This window comes from Saccoglossus kowalevskii, chromosome 10 (genome assembly GCF_978046115.1).
Source record: "Saccoglossus kowalevskii chromosome 10, keSacKowa6.1, whole genome shotgun sequence".
NCBI classification, from domain to species: Eukaryota; Metazoa; Hemichordata; class Enteropneusta; family Harrimaniidae; genus Saccoglossus; species Saccoglossus kowalevskii.
In genome coordinates this window covers 23,675,076-23,702,463 of record NC_140650.1, presented here as the reverse complement: position 1 = coordinate 23,702,463, position 27,388 = coordinate 23,675,076, and the positions used below count along the sequence as shown (strand labels likewise).

General features: G+C 39.5%; 1 protein-coding gene across 1 annotated transcript; it reads left to right on the top strand.

The window, feature by feature from the left end:
* Nucleotides 1-251: 251 nt before the first annotated feature.
* LOC102806858 (uncharacterized) lies at nt 252-27,388 on the top strand. The gene is made up of 12 exons (XM_085504395.1): nt 252-920; nt 1,600-2,196; nt 3,037-3,134; nt 4,577-4,644; nt 6,650-6,805; nt 7,304-7,524; nt 8,295-8,413; nt 17,370-17,498; nt 18,911-19,007; nt 21,559-21,687; nt 23,200-23,320; nt 23,653-27,388. The coding sequence occupies exons 1-12, from the start codon at nt 368-370 to the stop codon at nt 24,428-24,430; spliced, it is 3,066 nt and encodes a 1,021-aa protein (XP_085360521.1). The 5' UTR covers nt 252-367; the 3' UTR covers nt 24,431-27,388.

Sequence of the window (27,388 nt, the reverse complement as noted above, 5' to 3'; positions counted from 1 at the left end):
AGTGAAAATAAATTCCAAGCAAAACGTTCAAAAAGCCTTTTCAGCGAAAATACCGGGGTAAAGTATTCCACAGTATTAGTAGTCTACATCAGATTGTAATCTCATTACAAAAAAAAAAAAAAAAACAGGAACAAATTCTGTGTTTTTGGGGTCTCATGTACAGATATATTAGCGAATAATTTCAAAACTCATATTAGTATAATTGTCATTTCAGGGCAAGTTTGTAACTTGTGTAGTTGAAGAAGAATCCAGTTGTTACTATGCTTTACTTCTCCCAGCAACATTACCCGTTGGTGTATTCTTTCTGTGCTTAAATTGGACTGGATTGAAACTCTTTAGACATAATTGAATAGAAAGGACAATCAAGATGGTTATGAAACCTGATCTTACTCGCCTCTGTTTGACAATTGCTAATGACCTTACACTATTTGATTTTGATAGAATCAAATATTTGTTGTGTGATATAATATCGCCAAAACCATTAGAGGATTGTCTCAATATTACTGATGTTTTCACAATGTTATACCAAATGGGGGTGATGAATGATAGCAAAATTGGTATAATTTTCCAAATTCTTCAAACCCTTGAGCTTCGTATGATGATAAAACGAATCCGCGATAGTGATTTCTACCACAACCATCCCGGTTGTGAGTCATTCGCTGACGAATCTCGAAAAATTAGCGACCGTCGCATACTTCTATATTCCATTGCAATTAAACTCGGAAGAGAAGAAGTTGATCGACTGAAATTCATGTGTTGTGATGTACTGAATGCACAGATGAGAGAATCCACATCCATCTGGTACATCTTCCGCTGTCTGGAACAAAAAGGTGTGATGGCTGAGATACAAAAGGGATATGGTTTATGTGAAAAACTAGAACTCATTGGTCGAATGGATTTAGTTGAAGAACTTGTGGCAAGTAAGTGTACATGCAAGTTTTTACATATAACAGTAAAAAAAACAAAAAACGCTCAATTTTTAAGCATCATATTTGTACAACAAGCATCCTACTGAGCGGCACTCAGTTGATCGTTTCATAAAGTTTTTATATAAAAACAGTGTGGGATGACCAAAACTTGCGATTTCAGGTCAGTTTCTTTTTCCAAAATGGATACACGCTCATTTTTTGAGCAGAGCTTATATGAGTGATTGTCAGTCGTCGTCAGTTGTCATCCGTTCTTTTTGAAAACTACAATTCTTATTGCTTTGATATTTGGTGTACGGGCAGATCCTAATTTTGATGAATATTTTTGTCATATTTGGTAAAAAGTGATATTTTCAACATTGTGTCGAAAACCTCAGGTCTGATTGCTTTGGTACTATACATATAGGGTACTACATGTGGACCTCTCTCAGATTTGTTCATTTCATGATATCTTCAATTCATTAATAATTGAAATGTGCATTGCTAACAGTGGAGCTATCTCAGCTGAGAGGCTGATGATTTTTGGTGCTCAACTTTTCAAATGGCATGCACAATGAATAAAAACAAGAATAATTTTATCTTAAATGATGTATTTTTTATGATGCATTTTTTTTTCACACCTACTTTTATTATAAAATCCTATTTCTACCATTGATGTTTTATGTTTATGCAGAAAGCAGTAATACAGTTTCCACCCACAAACTTGCTGATGATGATGATGAACCCACCGATGAGGATTTACCCATGGAGAGTGAAGAACCTAACACTGCAGACCCACCCCATTCCTCAATAGATGAAATGGATACAAACCAACCTCATCGTAGTCATGGTTTGTATCCAGTTAAACAACCAAATAAACCCAGCGCTGGTCTAACTAGTAAATTAGTAACTATACCAATAGAACCAGGTGATCAGAAAGATGCAAGAGCTGCTCTACACAGTGCCCTTAAAAGAAATATGCCTAACATCCCAGAATTTGCTAATGTATCAACAAGTACAGTTGAACCTCTCATCACAACACAAAATGTCGGTGAAACTTCTTTGGCTCCGGACACAGTGCAGGCATCCATGCGTAGACAGTCACCTGTAGAGGCATCACCAATTCAGCCATCAACGCAAGAAATTGCATCTCCTAAGATCCACTCACCGTGGAAAAGTACTCACATGGGACACAGACTTGCTGTATACAAGTATGATGATATTACCAACATGTGTAATAATTTTAGAAACATCATATCAGAGGAAGGAGGTTTTGGAGTTGTCTACAAAGGTGAGAATGACTATGGCTACTAGTAGATATGGTTTGATGCAATAAATATGCATTAATTAAGAGTCGGTGCACTTCCAAGATTGTACCTGATTGGCTACCCAACTATAACATTTAACAGTTAGACCAATCAGCAAGCTTGTATCAAAATCTTTCTGTTATACTTTATATATGCTTTGACTAAACTTTGAATTGTGGGATATATTTGAGGATTACCCGGTAGCCCGTTTTGGCAATTGCTTCAAAATTTATGCCTGCTTCAGTAACTCATGAAAAAAAGGGAATCTTTGTTAATTGATCTATGCATGTTGAAAATTAATATTTACGGTAGTTAATATTTCCCATAATCTATACAAAACAAATAATAATAAATTTCTTATAATAGTTGCAGGACCCCAATTAATTATGAATTATCTATGACAGAAGTATTAATATTTGAATGATCCAGTATTTGATAAATTAAATTTTTGACTCCTGTGTGTGAAGCTCACAATGGGAATTCTTAGTTAGTGCATACGTGTGTCTGTTCCACTAATATCTCAAGAACCAATTATCAGATTTTAATGAAACTTGATACATATATGCTATAGTTAAATGCTCAGATCTGATTAGTTTTTGGTTGAAATCCGTGCATATTAATTACCTAAATTGCATATTAATTAGCCAATTTTAAGCATTTTCATTTGTTTCTCGTGTACTATTAAAGACATTTCACAGATTTCAATGAAACTTGGCACATAAATGCCCTGGCATATTACGCAGATCTGATTAGTTTTTGGTTGGTTTTTTGCTTTCCACTGTACTTTTTTAGTTTCACTTCAAAGATTGATTTAATTTCTTTAGGTGTTCTAAAACTTGATAAAGAGCGTTGCATAGAGGTAGCTGTGAAAAGAATGAAATTAGTATTTGGTGGTGACCAAGGAGACGTCGAATTCAAAAGAGTAAGTAACGCTTTGGATGGAGATGCTGAATTGTTCGAATTACGGACATCGAGTTATGAACATTGAGTTACAAAAATGACCATGCCCATATTTTAGAAACCATGTCTATTTTGCAAAACCACTTCTAAATTATAACTCGATTTTCAATTAACAGTTAACCAAACTTAGAAGTAGAAAAACATCAACATCTCAGCGGCATCAGTTACGTCAGTGAACATACTGGTATTACTTGTCCAATGAGTCATTACTTTCAGCATGTTTTGCTCTAATAGATATCCAGATTATCATTGACAACACTTCTTTTTTATACTGAAATAAGAAGTTTTCATTTGTATTTTAAAATTATGAGGTGTGATTATTCAAATTCAGTGCGCTAACTGGATGTCTGTTAAAGTGTTGAGAAGTGTATCAGTAAATACTGTAAAACATGTCTTTTTCATGAGCATGTCTTTTTAGCGAGAGAACTGATTCGCTAATTCAAGATGTCGCTAATGACTTTATTATAAATTCAAAATGGCCAAGGCTTGGGGATTTGTATACAGTAATCTGAAAGATAAAAATCTTGGGCGCTTCCTAATTCCATTTGACAGTTTTTCTTTGTTTTTATTGAGATGATAACTGCGCATTTGTATTGGCACGCGACAGACAAGTATTGTGAAAAAGGAAATCAACAATGACAAGAGAGATTCACTAAATCAACATTACGCTATTACGTCATTTTAGCACAATTCGCTAAAATTGCCTGTCGCTTTTTCAACATGTTTTACGGGACTAAAAGGCAGATAATAAAAGTATGGTTTATTTATCGTTATGACAGTGATTTGACAAAAGTTTATTTTTCTATTCTGCCCTTGAATCTATCTAGATTATCGAGGAAATCCTCACAAAAGTTACCACAATAAGTACAATGATATTAATAGTTGAAATTTGATCTCATAATAGTGAGAAATGCAGGTTTACTGGATCTTTCATCTGAGTTGTTGATTAGAGATATTATGATCTTCTTTTTTATAGGTCCAATGTATAGTCAGAATGAGGGTTTAAGTTTTCAATGGTATCTTCTAACATATACATGCAAGATACTAAAACTAGATACCAGAAATGTGTTCTTCAGTTTGGTCCAATATGTAACCAGTCACTAGTGAGGCGTTTAGCGAAACAAAGATCAGATAATGTCCTGTTAGTTCCTAGGAGTCTACTCATGGTTGAATAGTTGAAGCCACAATGGTTAAGATTCATGCTCTTGGGGGAAGGGGTCAAAATTAAAAAAAAAAAAATTGCACAGAAAAAAAAATCCTGCAAGATTTTTTAAATGTAACTAATATTTAAAATAATATTTATTCAGTATTAAATTGTTTGTAGTTTCTTAAGCAGAGTATGTAAAAATTGTCACTAATGTATTTTCCTTTTTAAGTTTTTATTATTGATTTGTTGTATATTAGGAGAAATGTGTTGCAAGTGTTCGTCATCCGTTCATTGTTCCTGTACTTGGTGCCAGTGATGAACCAGAGTAAGTCCAAATTCATTTTTGACTCCCATGTGCGAAGCACATAATGGGAGTCTTTGCAGTTAGTGTGTGTGTGTGTGTGTGTGTGTGTGTGTGTGTGTGTGTGTCTGTGTGTGTGTATGTGTGTCCGACTGTTCCACTGCTATCTCAAGAACCATACATCGGTTTTTGATGAAACTTGGTGCATAGATGCTCTGGGCCAATGCGCAGATTTGATTAGGTTTTGGTAAAAATCCATGCTCGTTAATTACCTAATTTGCATGATAATTAGCTAATTTTTAGCTGTTCTATGACTGTTCCACTGATATCTAAAGAACCACTCATTGGATTTTGATGAAACTTGGTACATAGTTGCTCTGAACATATGCGCAGATTTGATTAGTTTTTGGTAAAAATCTGTGCATATTAATTACCTAATTTGCATGATAATTAGCTGATTTTTAGCTGTTCCATGATTGTTCCACTGATATCTAAACAACCACTCATTGGATTTTGATGAAACTTTGTACATACATGCTCTGAACTAATGCTAGGTTTTGATTAGTTTTTGGTAATAATCCGTGGATACTAATTATCAAGGACTATGCAGAGATTGATTGTTTCCGATAAATATTTGTGCATATTAATCACCTAATTTGCATAATTAATTAATTTTCAGCTTTTCCACAGCTATCTCAAGTACTAATCATCGCATTTCAATGAAACTTGGTACATAGATCCTTTACGACTATGCAGAGACCTGATTAGTTTTAGGGTAAATAATTGTGCATATTAATTACCTAATTTGCATAATTAATTTTCAGCTTTTCTACTGATATCTAAAGTACTAATCACATTTCAATGAATCTAGAATTATGCAGACCCAATTAGTTTCCGGTAAATATTTGTGCATATTAATCACCTAATTTGCATGATTAACCAACTTTCACTCTGATATCTCAGGTACTAAACATCACATACCAATGAATGTACATGGATCACATACCAATGAATGTACATGGATGCTGTAGGACAATAGACAGACCTGGATAATTGTGGGTTAAAATCTGTACATATTAATTACCTAATTTGCATAATTAACCAATTTTAAGCTTTCACTCTGATATCTAAAGTACTAATTATTCCATTTCAATGAAACTTAGTACAAAGATGCTCTAGGACAATGTACAAACCTAATTAGTTTGGGGTAAAAATCTGTTCATATTAATTCCCTAATAAGCATAATAATTCATAATTTTTTGGTTCTAATCACATTTCAATTAAACTTGGAAACATAGATTTTCTGTTACATTGCGCAGACCTCATTAGTTTTACACTCAAATCTGTTCATATTAATTTTCTGATTTGCATAATTAGTTTTCAGCTAAGTAATTTCAAATTATATTTAATGCGTCTCCAATACTCTCAGCACATGGGAGTTCTTTCTAAGCTTTCTTTGATTGTATTTTATTCCCATATTTTCTCCTGAAAAAAAAGAATACAAAAGTAGTGCACATAGGTTCAAAAGTCTAGAGTAGTTTACTTGAAAACTTATGTACATTTGTATAGACAAACTTTTATACATAAGTTGTTGAACTTCACAATGTGCAATTATTGTTTGCCCATGCCTCTCTATATTGTTGATTTGTCTGGTGTGTCCACGAGTTGACTGTTTCCTAAACCTACTTCGTTGTAGTATTTAACTCTCAGACAGTACACAAGCAAGTTTGCCAATTTGTTGCCCATTTTATGAGAATTGCTGTAATGAAGTCAAAAAAAGTCTGTTTCGTCTATTATTAATATTATAAAAATTAGTATACATAATTTAATAGAATACTAAATTTATGCGATCAAGATAGACAGTGCGCCCTCATGTGACTAAATCTAATTTCTTTTGTTTAAGAAATTTCTACCTAGAAAAAAAAATACACACCTTTCATACCGGCAACTGGAAATGAGTACAAAATGATGCTTTACTGGACTGTTTGGTTGATTACTGGTACTGTATGATGCTTTGTTTTTATTACAGCAAGCCTATGTGTATAATCTATCCATTCATGGAAGGTGGAGACTTGGAAAGTGCCATTAATAGCAGAAATCCAAAATTAACTTGGAAGAAATCTTTATCTATTATTACACAAGTGAGCTCAGCACTGCTGTATCTTCATACTGACTCCCCCGACAGGTATGTCCATTAATATCACAATGTAAGTATGTAACTGAATGTAACAGTTCAGTGCCAGTTTCATACACAAAATCATTACCAATGCTACTTGTTCTGGCCACAAAACACGCGATAAAATGTGATGCTGCCAGCAGTATAAAAATGCAAAATGAACAAAATAAAACCGACCAGCGGGAAAATGGTAAAATACTACAAGGCCAATAGGATTACAAAATACCAATGGCGCTTGTTTGTAATCATGGATACGGAAACCAAAATAAACAATGTTACTGGATTTGCTCTATCAGTATATAGTGTGTGCACTTCAGTGAATGACAGATGCCTGTGATCAAAATGAGAATTATTTTTTTTAATACAATGACTGCAATATTTGGTTTATGTGCACTTATATTAAAGATAAGCTTCTAATTGTGTAAATACCATAATTTTGCATTTTTAAGAAATTAAAAACAAGAACACCATGAAAAAAAAACTAACCAACTTTCGCATCTCCTCTAGACCTTGCATTGTACATCTTGATGTGAAGCCAGCAAATATACTGTTAGACCAGTACTTCAATGCCAGACTTGGTGACACCGGATTATCCAGAGAAATAAATCCAGGTATGTCCAGAAGATCAATGACAGCAATGCATCCTGGAACCCTGGGATATCAGGACCCTTCTATGATTGAGGATTGGGAACACAGACCTACTAATGATGTCTTCAGTTTAAGCATTGGTAAGTTGTTTTATATCCATTGCTGCACCAAATGGAGTACCCTATTATCTGTAGCTCTGCGTGGTTGCCGAGTTCAGCAGTGACTTGGGGTAGAACACTAAAATGGAAGTTGACTCCTATTCCATGGACGAGTGTTCCACAGACTTGAATTGGTTGCGTCTTTCAATGATAGGATGCGACTTGGGCCTAGATGGTGTTGCCATAATACCAGGAAGGAAAATGTTCAGACAACCCTGTCACATATTGCCCTAATCATGGAATAATGTTTTTGTGGCAAATTTATTTTCAGTTCAACGCCATAATTTTCCCTGTCATAATTCCGGTGCAACATTCTCCAAATATCCATGCATTCTTGTATTGTTAATTTAGGACCAGATGATGAAAAAATATAAAAAAATGTTATACATGTTTATTTTATGAAAATTGGAAAACTTAAATTTGGTGTTCAAGGGGTAAAACATTGGTAAGTGTAGACCTGCTAATGATGTTACCATTCACAGCAAATACTGTAAAACATGTTTTTTTCGCAAGCTTGTCTTTTTCATGAATTTAGCGAGAGAACTGATTTGCTAATTCAAGATGTCGCTAATGATTTTATTATAAATTCAAAATGGCGCCAAACAAAGAAATCAACAATGACAAGTGAGATTCACTAAATCAACATTTAGCTATTACGTCATTTTACCACAATTCGCTAAAATTGCATGCCGCTTTTTCAACATGTTTTACAGTATCTGTATCTCAAATAACTCAGTTCTGCTCATTTTCAGTGATGTTACGATTATTGACTGGTGAACCTGCATTCTATGATCGTAAGCCTCTTCATGTGCATCTCAATAAGGAGAAATGCTTCAAAAATTGTAAAAAGCTCATGGAAAAAGTTAATATAGTAAGTTTTGTATTTTCTTGTTATTTATAAACTATTATTTTGTGTCTGCAAATTAAATTCAATCCAAACTTGTGATTATTTCTCAACAACAACAACAACAACAACAACAGCTGATAGTAAGGTAGAGATGCAGTTTACCTGACAGGTATTTTAATTAGTTAATTAGGAAACCAAGATGACCTCCCTTGTTCACAAAACTATATATTGTTGGAAAGCTTATTGTATGAATTTTAAAGTTTTGTTAGTATTTTATTTTTATGGACACTGTAGTTTGCAATATGGACAAAAATGTGCTTTTTTGGTCAAAAGTGATTTTAAAAAAATTAGCTTCTAAACCATGCTTCTGTCTCCTGTCAAAATTGGTTTATGGGTACATCTGTTTACTATGAAGAAAGTGCCGTCTTGAAAACTGTCTACCAGTTGTCAATTTTGCAGGGCAGCGGCTCAAATTTCACTACTTCAAGTTTATGCATAAATTAACACCCAGGCTAGTTGTCTGTACGATTGCTGTAACACTATTCAACTAAAAACAATGCCCGACGGCGTTTTGAAGATAAACACATTGTCAATCATTTGTGAAAATTTCGAAACAAAAGGTCAAAGCGTCTAGGAGCTATTTTTTTTAAAGTTCTGGAATGTGCACTAAAAAGAAGCCGAGATAATTGCTAATTTGCATAACAATTCACTCAGTAAGAAGTTTGCTAATGCTCATAATTAAAATGGCTGTTACAGTTTCAAATTTAAATGTATTATTGTTTTGTAAAAAGTTTAATACAGTGCATAATATAGAGAACCAGTCATTTCTTTTTTTCCACCATTTTTTTTATTTATTACACTGTACAGCTAAATCATGCTAAGCATTCAAAAGAGATAATTTTGCACCTGTTATCTATATTTTAAAATCGTTTTTTGAGTATGTTCCACTATTCACATTTCTACAAAATTTCAACAGTCTATAGCCAAGACTTTTTGGATAATAAAATGAACTTTAAAAATATAATTATAAATTCAAGGTTGTGTTGGTGCATCCATTCACTTCGCATAAAAATTAACTTTTTAGTTCTGCTGTCGAGATTTTCATCATACAGAGTTATCGGTAATCATATTACTGATTGTTTGTGTTGACTTTTTATTTTTTCAACTTCCTTTTTTAAAACCACAAATCTGGATTTCTCTTTTATTTGTTCAATTTGTGAGGATATCATTGATTCTCTAATTTTGATGGATATTTTTTTTAAAAAGTAATATTTTTGACTTCATCTTGAAAACACCTCATTCATTTGCTTTACATTCACTACGTTTAATTACCCACCATAGACTCCGGTCAGTCAAAATGACTATTTTGAACTGTAGGCATTAATCAGCGATTCTGTCGGTGACGGAGAGATAGAATTTAGGTCAGGGGAAGCCCTATGACCTCAAGATTCTTTTACCCCCTACGTCACGAACCCATGTGACCGAGGCCACCTGGCAGCGCCACAGGTAGCCGTCCATCACTCTGATTTTCTTTCCGCCTCGAGTGGAGATGAAATCTAGCGAGCTCTGCTGGATCGCCTGCTTTTTTTCCTGTCCGGGTTTATAGCTTGGGTTGTTGCCGCTGCCCGGCATCCGACATTGTAGCTGGTAGGATAAGTTTTCCTTGTCATTTTTACCCTCGTGTCGTTTTCCCCTTTGTGTGTAGTATTTTTCACAACAAAGAAATTAGAACCCGGCGCCTCTACGTGACCACTGGTTGGTTTTGCGGCGGCACCTTTTACAACTCTATTTCGTTATTTCCCTCATACATGTCGTCTTTTATTTACAATGTATTTAGCAATATATAGATGTCATGACAGCACCAGGGCTCGCTGCCGTTTTCTTTCCGGTCTCCTCTCGTTTCAAGTCGACCGTGCAGTGGTTATATTCAGAATTTACCAGCATAGAACCCGCATTTGAGATACTTTGTCGTAGCTACGTGCAGGGTTCGGGGTTTTTGCGTGAAGGTGCATGTTTTTTTCACTGGAGTTCTGAGGCCTGAGATTTTCTTTCATAGCCATCAAGATCGCTGAGACTGACCGCGTCACAGCAAGGTCGCGTGTCCAGTAAACAAATCCGTTAAAGTGAGTTGCGTGTTTTGCATGAGTGGAAAGTCCTCGCGCTCTGCTATCGGTACTTCGTGTACCGGGACGTCGAGTAAGAGGCCCGACGGTGGAGGTACCGATATTTTTCTCGGTCTCCCCTGCTGATCGGAGGGCATCCTCACAGTCTGTTTTTACAGGTGGTGGTTTTACCCAATTTTACCGGCTGCAGCGAGGCAGTGCCCCTGGAGGCTTTCCTCCTATGGGGCCCGTTGCGAGTCTCTTTGTGGACCCTTCCTCGCACAGCGCCAGGTTTGCCTCCGAGTTGAGGGCTTTGGACTGTCGGGGCAATTGCGTCCCTGGCAGGCCGGGTAGATCAGACACAGTCGGAGCGAGCTGTCTTCACTGTGTGCCCTCAGTGGACAAGCAGGAAGAAACACGAAAGCATGTTTGCATTCAAACACGTCTCTTCCGGGGAACCCCCGTTCCCAGTCACGGCTCTCCCACTATTTGGGGGGGGGGTTCAGGCTAATTGCACCGGGCCTCCTCTGAGCCTCGGGCACTGAATGCCAATGGGGTGCTGGCAGCCAAGCCCTTGATCTCGGGGCAGGGCTTTCAGGGCGCGGCACACGTTGACCCCCCACTTTCAGCCAGCTAGGGTTGTCACGCGGTAACGGTACAACAGTAACGAATTTATCCTTGTGTCCGGTCTTCGCTGTGGATTTTTGACTCCTTTCTTACCGACCCACGGGCGTCCCCAGAGGGAACCGACCCTGCCATGAGACGCACAGTCGAACACGCTCCCTCTCACATATTTAAAGTGAAACAGGACGCTGTTCGCTCGCGTTGGATACAGCCGTCACTCCGGGCGGTCCCTCAGAGTCTTCCATCTGTATGACTCGGTAAGCCACGCTTTTGGGGTGAGGCGGAGTATCATCGATCCCAGTGATACAATGTAGATACCCCCACCCTTGATCCTAAAGCGACCACCTAAGGTTGCTTCAACGCTTAGGGGATCACGGGCGTCGGGATCCAAAGCAACCCCGTCTCTCCCTGTCCGTCTGAGTGCGGAGTGAGGCGCAGAGCATGCAAATGGTGTTGATGGGCGGCGTTGGTCAGCCGCGGAGGATGTAATGCTTAAGGCCCCCGGGTGGGGATAACATTAGGCAACACTTCCCACTGGACCAAATGCTACCCGGTCGGTGTGGTTTCGGGATCAGACCCCATAGCGTGGGATGAGACCAAAACGCCCCCAACCGGATTCCAAGGCTCCTTCCCCAGACCCCGGTACCACGAATTTGGCAAACCCGGGAAAGGGGGATAGTCGCGTTCCATGGGTGTCTTTGCCAATTGAAAACGACCCATCCATCCCTGAGGGCAGAATTGCTTGAGCGCATTATTATGCGTGCCCAGCATGCTGGAAACCTTGGAGGCAGAATGCACCAGCTTCCTAGACCAGGCGACATTTTTACTGGTGGGCCACCGCACATCTACATGCGACACCCCCTAGTGTTGCCTGGGTCTCTTGGCCGGGGCCACTACTGTGCTACGAGACGCGGCCTTAGACGCATGTGTTTTTGCCGACAAGCTGAGCCGGGGTACGTCCCCACCTCAGTGACCCAGACTGGACATCCTCCACCCTCTTTGTTCAGAGAATGGTGGGTACAGTCTCGGAGCTTCGGAGTGCAATGAACCAGAGGGTTCGGATTGAATCCGCTAGCCATTTGGTCCAGCCATGGGCAAGTGGAGGGCACCCCAAGCACAGAAAACACAATGCCCTAGGGTGTCGTCCGCTAGCCAGACTCAGCCAGGAGGCAAGCGCTTATACCCTTCCATGGGAGGGAAGGGTAGTGGTACACCCCCAGGGAGGTAAGAGCCAGGTTGTGGCTCCTCGCCCTCTCTGGGCGTACGTCTACCCGGCAGCAGGGGAAGCATGTTTGACGCTCACCTCTACAAGGGGGGGGACAGGCACGTGTTCGGTGAGTGGCCAGGTCACAACAGGTGACTACTTCAGGCCTTGGGGAACTCGCCTCATGGAGGAGGGGAGCACCCCCCTCGCAACGGCCGAACACATGGCCACATATTCCTGTCGTACAGATTGCGCCGGTGTAGTCCGATTCCTGGTTCTTTCCAGGTGGTGACATCTGTTGCAGGATACCGCTGAAATCTCCACAAACCTACCTAACCCCCCCCCCCCCCCCCCCCCGTCAGTATTTCCCCTGTTGGGCACTGCCAGGGGACTCAATCAGACGGGAAGTAGCAGTTTGCTGGGAAGCATCAGCTGGAACTAGGTCCAGGCTTCTACCCAAATGTGTTCGTAGTACCAAATCTACAAGTGGCAGGCGTCCAGTTCTGGACCTAGGCAGACTGAATCAGTACGTGCTCCTCGATCGGTTCCACATGGAGACGCCATTCAGGGTTCTCGTCTCCATCCACCGTTTTGACTGGCTAGCCCCACTAGACTTAAGCAGGGCCTACCTGCACATACCGATGCACCCAGCGAGTTGCCATCTCCTTCGAATCGCCCAGCTGGCCAAGTATTCGAATTTCGGGTGCCCCCGTTTGAGTTAGGCACAGCGCCCTACGTGTTCACCAGAGTGATGAAACAGGTAGTGCTGCTGCTTCACCAGATGTCGGTACACCTTAATCCGTACCCAGATTACTGGTTACCAACAACCCGGGCAAGGGGTGAATAGCCAAACGCGTCAGGCTAACACAGGATTTACTTCACCAGTTGGACTCGTTAGTAAATCGATAAGTCCCACCTTGACCCAACGCGCAGTTGGTGTCCCTGGGCATAGAGTTTTGACACAGAGGTAAGCTTGGCTTAGCTATTTCAAGCGTGTTGCTTAGCGCTAAGCAGCCTAGCCAAATGCCTAGTCAGCGTTCCCTCAGTGTCTCTCTGTGAACTAATGCGGATCATCGGAATGATGACCTTGGTTCCAAGGGTCGTTCCCCAGGCCGCGCTACGCAGCCGCCCGGTATAACGCTTGTTGTAATGCCGAGCTCTCCTATGGGAACTAGATAGGCGGGTTTCGATCTCGACCAAGTGAAGGAAGCCCTGCCCTGGTGGTTGTCACTGGCCAACCTCGGGCAGAATGGGGCCCCCTTGGACCCGCTCGCCGCAGGTATGACTCTGATAACAGATGCCTCCCCCAGGGTTGGGGGAGCGCATCTATTGGATGAACAAGCCCAAGGATATGGCTCCCGCATTAGCATATCAACCGACTCGAACTGAGAGCAGTGTACTAAGCACTACCATGCTTTCTACCCACAGTTCGAGACCACAGAGTCCTGCTCTGCACAGGCAACGTCTCCTTCAAGAAGGAGGGGGGCGCATTCCCCATCGTTGTCAGTCCTAGTAGAGCAAAATCCTCCTTTGGTGCCTGGAATATGTGGAGCTAACCGCACACCACCTTCCAGGGGTGAGGAACAGTCTGGCGACGCCCTTTCCATGCGACTCCTCCAGAACACGGAGTGGCTGATACCCCAGTGGGTAGCCTCCAGGCTGTTTCGGCTGTGGACGGCCCAAGGTTATACCGGTTTGCCACACCCCGGAACACCAAGCTCCCGACTTATGTAACACTCCTGCTGACTCCAGGAGCCTGGGCCAGGGTCGCTTTGCCACCTCGCGGACCCACTTAGTTGTGTACGCCTTTCCGCCCTTCCCGCTAGTTCACCGGGCACTGGAGAAAACTTCAACAGGTGCACACCCGCATATTATCATGGGTTGCACCCAATTGGCCAAGCAGGGCCTCGTTTCCACTTCTGTCGGAAACGATAGTCGAAACACCAGCAGTGCTTCCGGACTTACCGGACCTGCCGTGCCAACCAGACGGCGCACTACCAATGAGCCCAGCGGGTATCACTTACAAGCATAGAGGCTCTCATTAGACCCGCTCATGCTAAAGCATTATCTGAGCCAACGTCCTGGCCAGGGCGAACAGGGATTCCACCAATGCAGCCTACATTTCTAGGCTGCGAGCATACACTGGTTAGTGTAGCGGATGGGAGATTTATCGATACCATACCTCTATTGGCCAGGTAGCAGGCTCCTTCGTCCACCTGTTTGACGAAGTGGGTTTGCCCTACGCAGCGATCGTTGGCTACAGGTCGGCCTTGTCCCCCCACCATTCAAACGTACGGGAACAAGACTAACCGATTGTCACATTATTAGGAGACTACGGCTTTCCAGACCCTGAGACCCCATACAAGGGAACCGCCCAACTGGGACTTGTCGGCTGTGTTGTCCGCTCTAGGCAGACCGCCCTTGGAGCCTCTCAGACCAGCACCACTCAAATTTTTGATGTGGAAAATAGTCTTCCTACTGACCCTCGCCTCAGGTAGGCGTCGGCCAGAGCTGGGGGCATTGTCCTTCTCGGATGATGTACCGCCGTTATGGACAATCAAGTTGTGCTAAAGACACAAATCTGGTTTCTCGCCTAGAACCAAATCCCAGGACACGATCCTCACCCGATCGTCACCCTCCGGTGGTCAAATTTTGTCTGCCCAGAGGTCAGGAGGAATTGCTTCTCTACCCGGTTCGAGCACGGAGTTGCCACCAAACCGTACTAAGGATTTGGAACGGGGTGCCAGGCACATATCTTTGTGTTATGGCCCAGGCAAGCAGGATATGCCGGCCTCCCCAACTTCCATAACCAGGTGGCTTACTGCGACTGTATTAGAGGTCTATAATACTTTGACTTCCTCAACAGAGTTTGCAGAGACACCAAGTACGAGTGTATGAGGTCTGTGCGATTGCTAACTCGCTTGTGCTAGTGTCAGGCACCCCCCCCTCGAGCACACATGGAGGGCAGGCTTCTGGAGAACGCAGAACGTCTTTATCAACTACCACCTAAGAGATACCGAATCCATTGAAAAGGGTCTCTCTAGGTTGGGTCCCGTCGTAGCGGGTCAGTCTTGGTTTGCTGACCAGCCCGAACGTCCGCTAGGGTCCCTGCGCATAGGCAATAAGTCAGTCCGGCATTTCATGCAGACATATTTCTCTACCATCAGCACTCCCCTGGAAGCTCTCGGGTGTCCCGCTTTACGGCCTATGCCCTCATGCAGAACTGTTTCGGTCTTTACTTTGAAAGCTTACTACCCCCAGTATTGGGTTGGGGTCTAGCTTTCTCGGGCACACCGAACCCTATCACCGTAGCAGCATTTTGGCTTCTTGCTACGGGGACAGCACAGGCAAGTTAAGACACCCCCCATTTTTTTGCGGAGGTCTTAACTAGGGTGTTGAGTTTGTTTTCATCCCGGTCTGGGAAAAGACTTTCATCATTTATTCTGTTTGCTCGGAAAAACCGGAGTCTATGGTGGGTAATTGAATGTAGTGAATTTAGGCAAGGGTTCTTTAAACCCACCTATTCACATAGTTCATACCAACCATAGACTCCGGTCAGTCAAAATTTCGGTAGCTCAATTGAACTTGTTCATTACTATCACTTGATGGAGTCTTTGATTGGTTCATGTTCATTTAATTGAACCCTGTAATACTGTTTGAGATTTTGATTGTTTGAACAGTCATATTTCAGTACCCTGTAGACCAAATCTGTCCATTCTTTGCCTGTGCCTAGTACTTTACCTGAGACATGCAGTGGTTTACTGATTCAATCCAATATGAATGTTAGTCAATTTTTGTTTGAAAATGTGGTATCTTATGCATGCTTTGTCAGTTTTTGTTCAAATTTGGTACATACATTTTGCTTGTTAGGATACATGTTTATAACGATTCATTTAGCGAATGGATCATAGGTGGTCGACTGGTAGCCATCTTGTTTGGAAATGTTGTATCATGGACAGGATTTGTCTATTTTCGTTCAGATTTGATACAAAACATTATACATGGTGAGATACATGTCCATGGTGATGTTTCATGTTCAAATCAAAAATGACCAACTGGCAGCCATCTTGTTTTTTTTAAATTTATGTTTGACACATTTTTTTTTCTCTTCAAATTATGCATGTTAGGATACATGTCCTTGACAATTAGTTTCAGTTGAATCTTGCTTTTTGACCATAGTACTGTTTATCTCTGTACATGGACAAATGAAATTTGTTTGGATACAAAAAAATACATGAATAGCCATGTATGTAAATATGTCTATGTGGTAGTTGAGCGCAGTATGCACTGGCGACTTGTGGTTACTTGAAATCAGACACACGCACTTTTCATTCCATTGTTGGTCCCATGCCTACTATAACACGTAAAAGTGAGCATAGTCCCTCACTACCAGAAGCGTCCATCTTACAAGGTCATAGGGTTCAAACTGCGTGAATATTTAATTAAACATGTTAAACTGAGCGTGTAGCTTTCATTACATCACCGGCATTCCATGGTTTATCCTCACGCTTACTTTTGAAAGTGAGGCTACTCAAGCTTTCCAGTGTTTGGCTTCACGCTTACTTTTGAAAGTGAGCGTACACTCAACTCGTATCTTCTGAAAACTGAGGCGCTCAGTTACCACGCTCAACTACCATCTAGAGACTCATTTACATACCTTCTAATAGCATATCCTGTTTAATTTCTGACCATATATTTCACTTTTGGAAGAGTCATTTAGTACATCTAATTTCTGTTGATACTAGACCAGCCAATTCACTCTAAATTATTAACTATGCTTTTAGTCCATATTACTTTACTTTTGGCATGAATAACATTTCCCCCAAATGTTTATTTACAATGACTTGTTATACATGTAAATATTTCCTACAACACATTTATGCTTTTAGTTCACTCTCCATACAGGCCTTCTTTCTTATACTGTGGTACAGATTGCTTGTGAAATATGCATTGCTAATAGCGAAGTTATTTCAGCCTGCAAGAGACTGCTTGTATAGAGTGACTATAAATGTGCCGGAGATTGACAAGTATATTTGACTTAATTTCATAGGATATGTGGCCCACTGGTAACAACCCAGATGTGCTTCTCACAGAACGTTTTGCAAATTTGATTATTAGCTGCATAAAAAGAGATTCAGAAGAAAGGATAGACATGCAAAAATTGCATGACAGTGTGAAGGTGAGAAGTTTGTGGTCTAGTGTTTGACCTTTGACATTTGACCTTGTATCACCTTTGATATTTGACCTTGTATCATCTTTGACATTTGACATTGTATCACCTTTGACCTTGTATCACATTTGACATTCGACATTGTATCACCTTTGACCTTGTATCACATTTGACATTTGACCTTGTGTCATCTTTGACATTTGACTAATTGTATCACCTTTGACATTTAACATTGTCATCTTTGACATTTGACCTTGTATCGCCTTTGACATTTGACCTTGTATTATATTTGACATTGTATCACCTGTGACATTTGACATTGTATCACCTTTGACATTATATCACCTTTGACAATTGACATTGTATCACCTTTGACAATTGACCTTGTATCACCTTTGACATTTGACCTTGTATCGCCTTTGACATTTGACCTTGTATCGCTTTTGACATTTGGCATTGTATCGCCTTTGGCATTTGACATTGTATCACCTTTGACATTTGACATTGTATAACCTTTGACATTTGACCTTGTATCACATTTGACCTTGTATCATATTTGACCTTGTATCATCTTTGACATTGTATCATCTTTGACATTGTATCATCTGACATTTGACATTGTATCACCTTTGACATTGTATCACCTTTGACATGGTATCACCTTTGACAATTGACCTTGTATCACCTTTGACCTTGTATCATCTTTGACATTGTATCACCTTTGACATTGTATCACCTTTGACATTGTATCACCTTTGACATTTGACATTGTATCACCTTTGACATTTGACCTTGTATCACCTTTGACATTGTATCACCTTTGACATTTGACATTGTATCATATTTGACATTGTATCACATTTGACATTTGACCTTGTATCATCTTTGACGTTGTATCGCATTTGACATTTGACATTGTATCACCTTTGACATTGTATCACCTTTGTCATTTGACATTGTATCACCTTTGTCATTTGACCTTGTATCACCTTTGTCATTTGACATTGTATCACCTTTGACATTTGACATTGTATCACCTTTGACATTTGACATTGTGCCACATTTGACGTTGTGCCACATTTGACGTTGTGCCACATTTGACATTGTGCCACCTTTGACATTTGACCCCATCTCACATCTGACATTTGATTGAGTACTTCTACATGATACTTTGCATGTTTCCCTCATTGAATTTTAATCAGTATGTTGATTTAAATTTGTTTACTTGATTTAAAATTACCAGATTAATTTAATCATAAAACAAAATGTAGCAACATTTTCATATAGTATAAATTTGAAAGTGTATGGAATTTCTAAAATAAATCATTGAAATTGTTTGTTCCGAACCAGTCATAGGACACTGGTTTGTTTATTTTTAACAGTTCCAGTCCTGAGTGAATTTTACTTTGTACTTCTTACAGGATTTGACAAAACAGGCAGAATCAAACTTTGAGACATGCCTTTATGAGGAGTCGGGTCCCAACAACCACTGTGTGATATGCTATACACAGCTTAGAGGTAAGCGATCAGACATAATTAATCTTCTTTGATATAAAGATAATTACAAGACTTGTTTTGGGGTCTAAAATAGGGTTCTATTTCCTCTTGTCATTGAATTCATTGTTGTTTTGATCTATGTAACATGGTATTTGTTTTGGGGACTAAAATAGGGTTCTATTCCTTCTTGTCATTGAATCCATTGTTGTCTTGATCTATGTAACATGGTATTTGTTTTGGGGCCTAAAATAGGGTTCTATTCCCTCTCGTTATTGAATCCATTGTTGTCCTTATCTATGTAACATGGTACAGTGGCCCCTCGCTAAGTCGCGCCGCGGTAAGTCGCGATTCGGCTAAGTCGTGGGTACTTGGATGGCTCCCAAAATTTCTATTGTGTTTTGACAGCAATTTTGAAGTACAAAGACTAATGTTTCATGGCATAGTGTTTTTAACTAACCGTTAAAGAGACAACTTAACACCCACTGTCCGTCAATTGCTGAGATGCAATGGGTGACGGCAGCCTTACTCAAGGTGTCAACGGGGGTGTCGAGTAGTGACCGTACGTACTTCTTGGCCGGTCCCATTTTGGTATACCTCTAGAAAAACTCGCTACAATGAGTTGAATTCATAGAATTCTGATCTCTATTTCTCAATTGAGCAGCATGTCAAAGCGAAAGCTATACAGCCTGTTCGTACGCCATAAACTCACGGCGATCGACCGTGTCAAACCAAGTTAAGGGTTGCACGTGGTTGAGCCCACTATTCGTGGGTGGGTAAAAAATGAAAAGTAAATTTGTTTTCAAAGTTGACCAAGAGGCGGGACTGAACAGAAAAACAAGCGAAAGTGTCTGACAATGATGACACCGATAAAGCTGTTTACGTTTCTTTAAGAACGGTCTCCCGGAACTCCACTATCTGGTCCCATCACCCAATGCAAAGCATACAACTCAGATATGACGACTTTGAATTTAAGGCCAGTTCAGGGTGGTTCTTGCGATGGCAAAGAAGACACGCTATCGACACACGCAGTCTCAATCCAAGACGAAGCTCGATCTGGGAACATTGACGCTGTCGGAACTTTTCCTGAAAAACTGAGAGAAATTATCTATGAAGGTGGTTATTTTGACGAACATGTTTATAATTGCGATGAAACTGGTTTATTTTGGAAGCTGTTACCGTCGAAGTCGCAAGCAACAGCAAGCGGCCCACATAATATCAGACCCAAACAAAATAATCAACGCAATGTTTACAGCAAACATAATCATGATTTTATTTGAATACTGCCTGACACATGTGATGATACATCAATTAACTAAACCGAGGGTTTATATGTGCTTTTTATATGTTTTTCAATGCACGACCTCCCTCTTTCACGACGTCCCTCGGTAAGTCGCGGCCCTCGATAAGTCGCGGTTTTTGCTTGGATCCCAACACCCGCGACTTAGCGAGGGGCCACTGTATTTGTTTTGGGGCCTAAAATAGGGTTCTATTCCCTCTTGTCATTGAATCCATTGTTGTCTTGATCTATGTAACATGGTATTTGTTTTGGTGTCTAAAATAGGGTCCTATTCCCTCTTGTCATTGAATCCATTGTTGTCCTTATCTATGTAAAATGGTATTTGTTTTGGGGCCTAAAATAGGGTTCTATTCCCTCTTGTCATTGAATCCATTGTTGTTTTGATCTATGTAACATGGTGTTTGTTTTGGGGCCTAAAATAGGGTTCTATTCCCTCTTGTCATTGAATCCATTGTTGTCTTGATCTATGTAACATGGTATTTGTTTTGGAGCCTAAAATAGGGTTCTATTCCCTCTCGTCATTGAATCCATTGTTGTCCTTATCTATGTAACATGGTATTTGTTTTGGGGCCTAAAATAGGGTTCTATTCCCTCTTGTCATTGAATCCATTGTTGTCTTGATCTGTGTAACATGGTATTTGTTTTGGTGTCTAAAATAGGGTTTTATTCCCTCTTGTCATTGAATCCATTGTTGTCCTTATCTATGTAACATGGTATTTGTTTTGGGGCCTAAAATAGGGTTCTATTCTCTCTTGTCATTGAATCCATTGTTGTCTTGATCTATGTAACATGGTATTTGTTTTGGGGCCTAAAATAGGGTTCTATTCCCTCTTGTCAGTGAATCCATTGTTGTCCTTATCTATGTAACATGGTATTTGTTTTGGGGCCTAAAATAGGGTTCTATTCCCTCTTGTCATTGAATCCATTGTTGTCTTGATCTATGTAACATGGTATTTGTTTTGGGGCCTAAAATAGGGTTCTATTCCCTCTTGTCATTGAATCCATTGTTGTCTTGATCTATGTAACATGGTATTTGTTTTGGGGCCTAAAATAGGGTTCTATTCCCTCTCGTCATTGAATCCATTGTTGTCTTGATCTATGTAACATGGTATTTGGAGCGGTGGACCTGATGTTGAGACGATTATGTGACTACTTCTTTTCTATGTTTTGCATTGGCTGCATTTTTACAAACAATGTGTATAAGGAAAGTCCTAACCCTACTCAAAACACATATTATGTGATTGACCCTGATTGTATTTTTAATTGATGTTTTAGTTGCTGGTCTTAGCCTAAGAAGTGATGGATGCAACCAGAAATGTGACAGAGTCTGTCTGCAATGTTTGATTGACTCGCCCCAAAATCCATTAGTCTGTCCTGTACATGGACTTGCTGAACCACCTATTGGTAAGTTCAAGCACAATTGTAGAAATAGTTGTAGCATTTGGACTACCCAGCTGTCTGCTTTGTTTCATTTGGACTCCCCAGCTGCCAGCTTTGTATGATTTGGACTACCCAACTGCCAGCTTTGTATCATTTGGACTACCCAACTGCCAGCTTTGTATCATTTGGACTACCCAGCTGCCTGCTTTGTATCATTTGGACTACCCAGCTGCCTGCTTTGTATCATTTGGACTACCCAGCTGCCTGCTTTGTATCATTTGGACTACCCAGCTGCCTGCTTTGTATTATTTGGACTACCCAGCTGCCTGCTTTGTATCATTTGGACTACCCAACTGCCAGCTTTGTATCATTTGGACTACCCAGCTGCCTGCTTTGTATCATTTGGACTACCCAGCTGCCTGCTTTGTATCATTTGGACTACCCAACTGCCAGCTTTGTATCATTTTGACTACCCAGCTTTCCTCTTCGTATCATTTGGACTACCCAGCTGCCAGCTTTGTATCATTTGGACTACCCAGCTGCCTGCTTTGTATCATTTGGACTACCCAACTGCCAGCTTTGTATCATTTGGACTACCCAGCTGCCTGCTTTGTATCATTTGGACTACCCAGCTGCCTGCTTTGTATCATTTGGACTACCCAACTGCCAGCTTTGTATCATTTTGACTACCCAGCTTTCCTCTTCGTATCATTTGGACTACCCAGCTGCCAGCTTTGTATCATTTGGACTACCCAGCTGCCTGCTTTGTATCATTTGGACTACCCAGCTGCCTGCTTTGTATCATTTGGACTACCCAGCTGTCTGCTTTGTATCATTTGGACTACCCAGCTGTCTGCTTTGTATCATTTGGACTACCCAGCTGCCTGCTTTGTATCATTTGGACTACCCAGCTGCCTGCTTTGTATCATTTGGACTACCCAGCTGCCTGCTTTGTATCATTTGGACTACCCAGCTTCCTGCTTTGTATTATTTGGACTAATCAGCTTTCTGCTTTGTTCATTTGGACTACCCAACTGCCAGCTTTGTATCATTTGGACTACCCAGCTGCCTGCTTTGTATCATTTGGACTACCCAGCTGCCTGCTTTGTATCATTTGGACTACCCAGCTGCCTGCTTTGTATCATTTGGACTACCCAGTTGCCTGCTTTATATCATTTTCACTACCCAGCTGCCTGCTTTGTATCATTTGGACTGCCCAGCTGCCAGCTTTATATCATTTTGACTACCCAGCTTCCTGCTTTGTATTATTTGGACTACCCAGTTGCCTGCTTTATATCATTTGGACTACCCAGTTGCCTGCTTTGTATCATTTGGACTACCCAGCTGCCTGCTTTATATCATTTTGACTACCCAGCCTCATGCTACGTACCATTTTGACTACCCAGCTTCCTGCTTTGCATGGTTTGGACTAATCAGCTTTCTGCTTTGTTCATTTGGACTATAAAGTTTCCTACTACCTACATATTTCGGTCAATTTCATTATTTTAACATCAACTTATTTTTTCCATTATGCAGGTCATTCACAAAGTTATGGATTGTTTATTGGCACCAATGATATTAAAAATTCTGTTAATTTTCACAAAGATGCAAGCAGTGTTTACAAGGAGTTTACAAATCCGCACGTTGGTGCTATTAAGTAAGGAACCATTAACAGATCATATATTTTGCTGTATTATTTGCGAATTTTTATACAATTCATGTGTTTTTTTGTTCTATAAGGAACTTTGAGATTAATACAGTGCATGAAGTTTTATTGAGGAACATGAAGATTAATTGTTTATGTTCAGAATTTTGCCACCTAATGTTTAGCCAGTATTTTTCAGATGTATTATTGTATTTTATTTTCACAGTTGCCATACAAAGAAAACATCATACTAGATGACTAATTTGTTTGTGTTCATTCAGAATTCCTACTTGATTTTCAATAGACAAGGTTGTAATAATTATGCTATGTTTTGTTTTTTTTAGAAAAGAGAATGCAGTTTTGATGACAAATAAAGGGGATACTCACCTGCAACTAACTGCAAAAAATATACTCCATCAACTACAAGATTTTAGCAAGAAAATGGAAAACCAGTTTGAAACGAGCTTCTTGTTTTATTTTTCTGGACATTCTTCTAACAGTGGAGAGGGTCTTGTTTGTAATGGTGGCGATGATTTAGAAGTGTCAGAGTTGCGCAAATGCCTTTACAAGATGAAATGTACACAGTTGCTCATCATCCTTGATTGCTGTTTTGCTGCCGACAGGGGGCCTATGCCGAGTAACTTGTTATTTTCGAAGTCCGTGGATGCCGACTGTGAAAACGACCAAGAGATGAAAGAATGTGGTGTTCCGATTCTATATAAATTTGATACAGGTGATGATAGTGTTGTAAAAGCCAAAAATGCCAATTCAGCATCCAAGTCTGCAAATTACAGTGTCGTGCAGTGGTCAGCAAGTAAAGGCCATGAGGAATCAATCGGTTACCGCAACAGAAAGCTCAGTTTGTTTACCCAGCATATCGTTGCCGGACTACGTGCTGCTGAGAAGTGTCACCTGAATCCGTACGAGTCACAAGTATGTCATGAATGCTCAAATTACCGAGACAAAGTAATGCGACAGGGGTATATTACTTTGAACGATCTCGCTGACTACGTCTTCTACCATGTCAAAGAAGGTAGCATAAGGGAACATAGGGAACAAACGCCACTGACGGTCTCTGAAGAAAATACCAGAAAGCGACTACTTGGTTATTGTAGGAAATGAAATTACATAATTTCATTTCATAATAATCGAGTGACATAATTTTCTCTGAAGAGACTTTGATGCAATATTTTGTATGCATTTTCTGTAATTTGTTGTTTATTTTTAATTTAAGTAATCCTGGTCTTGATCAAAATTGTTGGGTAAATATGGAAACAATTTTGTAGATTTTTTATTTGGCAAAAAATGACACAGCTGGCTTTGACTGTCAAGGGTTAATTTAGTTACCACATCTATGTACGCTGTTAACCATTTTAACGACAAAATGAAATTTTTTTATTTCGCAAAATATACCTGCATTATTTTTTTTTTATATTTATTTGGTCGAAAATTACAGAAAAATTACCAAATATTGCATCAAATTATTGGTTTGAAAGGGTATAGCTTATAAAAAGTTAATTCATTTTAATCAGGCAGTACTCACAATAACTCTTGTATTTTATCAAACCAACATTAATAATGTTTAGATTTTTAAAAATTTTAATGGTGCTAACTACATATACAATTTCTCAAAATAATTATATAATATGTTGTTCATATTGTCTAAAATTCTACCATGGTCATACGGCCTTTTAAATGACAAATTGAATTTATTGGTTTCGTATATTTTTAATCAAATTACAACTTTGACAAAAAAAGTTGGAAAAAGCGTTTAAAGCGGGGGAGTCGTCACCTGCGCATGCGTCAGATGGCCATAGCGTGTCATTGTTTACAAACAAGCATCTACCCATGAGCCTTTGCCTTTTTGGCGTGTGTTATCGTCGCTTGGGACTCAATTCCCGCGTATGCGCAGGTGATGACCCTCTGGCTTTAATTCGTTGTTATTAAAGTTAAAGTGAGGAAATCGTCCCCTGTACATGCAACAAATGGTGTAATGTTGTCTAAAATTAAGCATCTACCCATGAGCCTTTGCATTTTTACTGTTCATTATTATTGTCAATTAAGACTTGATTCTCTTATATGCACAGAATAACAGTTGAATAATCATGTTCTGATTAAAATCCAATGTTTGTAGAGGCTTCATTCAGTTCAGATTATGATGACATCACCTCCACGTATATCTGAACAACTCCATGTACCTGTGCAAATTGTATTCAAGCAGCATATCCCGAGTAGGGAATGTTAACAAAACCGAGTGAATTTTCCTAGAAAGTGCTCTGTAACACAACTTCTGATTGGTAGTAAGATGACTGGAACAATGCAGATTTCAATCAAATTGAAGCGATCATTCATTTTCTATCAGTTGTCTAAAAATGAGGATCACCAATAGAAAATATCACAAATATCCCAGATGTCAGCAATTTGTTTTTAAAGTGACGGTACACTTTATTATAGAGATAATCTAAAAATATAATTATCATGGAAACAAATTTGATAACTCATTCTTATTTCACTAATTTTACAAATAAATAATGACAATTACAATGAACCATTTTTGCAACTGGCCACTGAAATCTCATTCAGACTGAGAGCTGTAACATTTTGTTTTTGTCCCATTCTCTCTCACTATTCTGTCCATTGTTTCCAAATGCCATGGTTACATAGATCCTGGGAACATTCTATGTGATGATGGGGTCAGCGGCCATTTTCATCTATTGCTAAGTTATGATTTTAATGAAATGTCTGTTGTAAATAACCTTTGCAAACAATAATTTTTCCAACAATATTTTGGTGCACATTTTTAGCTTCGCTGTCAACTTTGTCGAGTGGAGCTTATCATATGAGTTATTGTCTGTCTTTGTTTGTCGTCTGTAGTTTGTGTCCGTCTTCATTTGTCGTCGGTGTCAAATTATTAATTTTTTGACTCCTTTTTGAAAACTACAAGCCTTATTCTTTTGATACTTGGTGTATATGTATCATTTTCGGTAAAAAGTTATATTTTCGACTTCTTGTTGAAGTCTGATTGATTTGATACTATACATATAGGTACCTCAGATACGTCTCGATTTGTTCATTTTCTAATGTTATCATCAGTTCTGTCATTGAAATGTGCATTGCTAACAGCGGAGCTATCTCAGCCAAGAGGCTGCTTGTTTTTACCTTGCCCGTATTATCAAAGATGGAAGGGAAAGGTATATTAAGGGGAAAATGTCTGTCCGGTGGTGGTGTTGTTGTTGTTGTTGTTATCGTTGTTAATAATTGTTAATGTGTGCACAATAACTTTACTAATTCTATTCCAAACTTTATCAAACCTGGTCACCTAATTCATCAATTTAAAATCTTCCCTTAGTTCAAACGACAGATATCCTGTGTAAAAATATCATGCAAAAATTAAGAAAATTAGATCAAATATTTTGACTGTTTCTACTTGACTGATCACTGGTGATACACATTCAAAGGTCACTGATCCCAGTGGGAAATATGTGTTGTTGTATGTGTTCAATGAAGCAAATCATTTATCTTGTAATCATATCCCATGCTTTCAATGCCATAGATAGTTTTTGCACAGTCTGATACACATTTGCAAACCTACCAATAAAATCTTAACAAAAACAAGATGTCAGATAATCGATATAAGCACTCCTATGAATTGGGTGCCAAACTTTTGATCAAGATCTGAAGCCAAAGTTATCAAAACAAAAACAATGCAAAAATACATAAAAAGCAAAACATTGCATGGACATTTTGAAAGGAAAATTGTACTAAAAAATATGTATATTATGACAAATGATTAAACAAATTAGGCATCAATTTTTTTGTAAGATATTCGGTAGACTGCTTTCCTACTGATGTTTTAATTCTAAAACTTGTTTTAATTCAAAATTAATTATGACTAGATATTCATATTGAAACTATGAGAACGGAAATAATATTATACAACAAAGAGCAAGGTCACCAGAGTTCAACTATGTTTACTATTTTTGTTTTCTTCTAATTAATGTGGGTTGTAATTTTTGACAAAAGTTGACTTGGAGATGTGAATGGTTAGTTTGTTTCATAAAATGTTTACTTATAGAAAAA

Bases quoted from the DNA above. Each gene is read 5' to 3' on its own strand.
- LOC102806858 (XM_085504395.1), top strand. From the start codon at position 368: ATGGTTATGAAACCTGATCTTACTCGCCTCTGTTTGACAATTGCTAAT. The intron at 2,197-3,036 runs GTGAGAATGACT...TAATTTCTTTAG, and splicing joins TTTTGGAGTTGTCTACAAAG to GTGTTCTAAAACTTGATAAA. The intron at 3,135-4,576 runs GTAAGTAACGCT...GTTGTATATTAG, and splicing joins GAGACGTCGAATTCAAAAGA to GAGAAATGTGTTGCAAGTGT.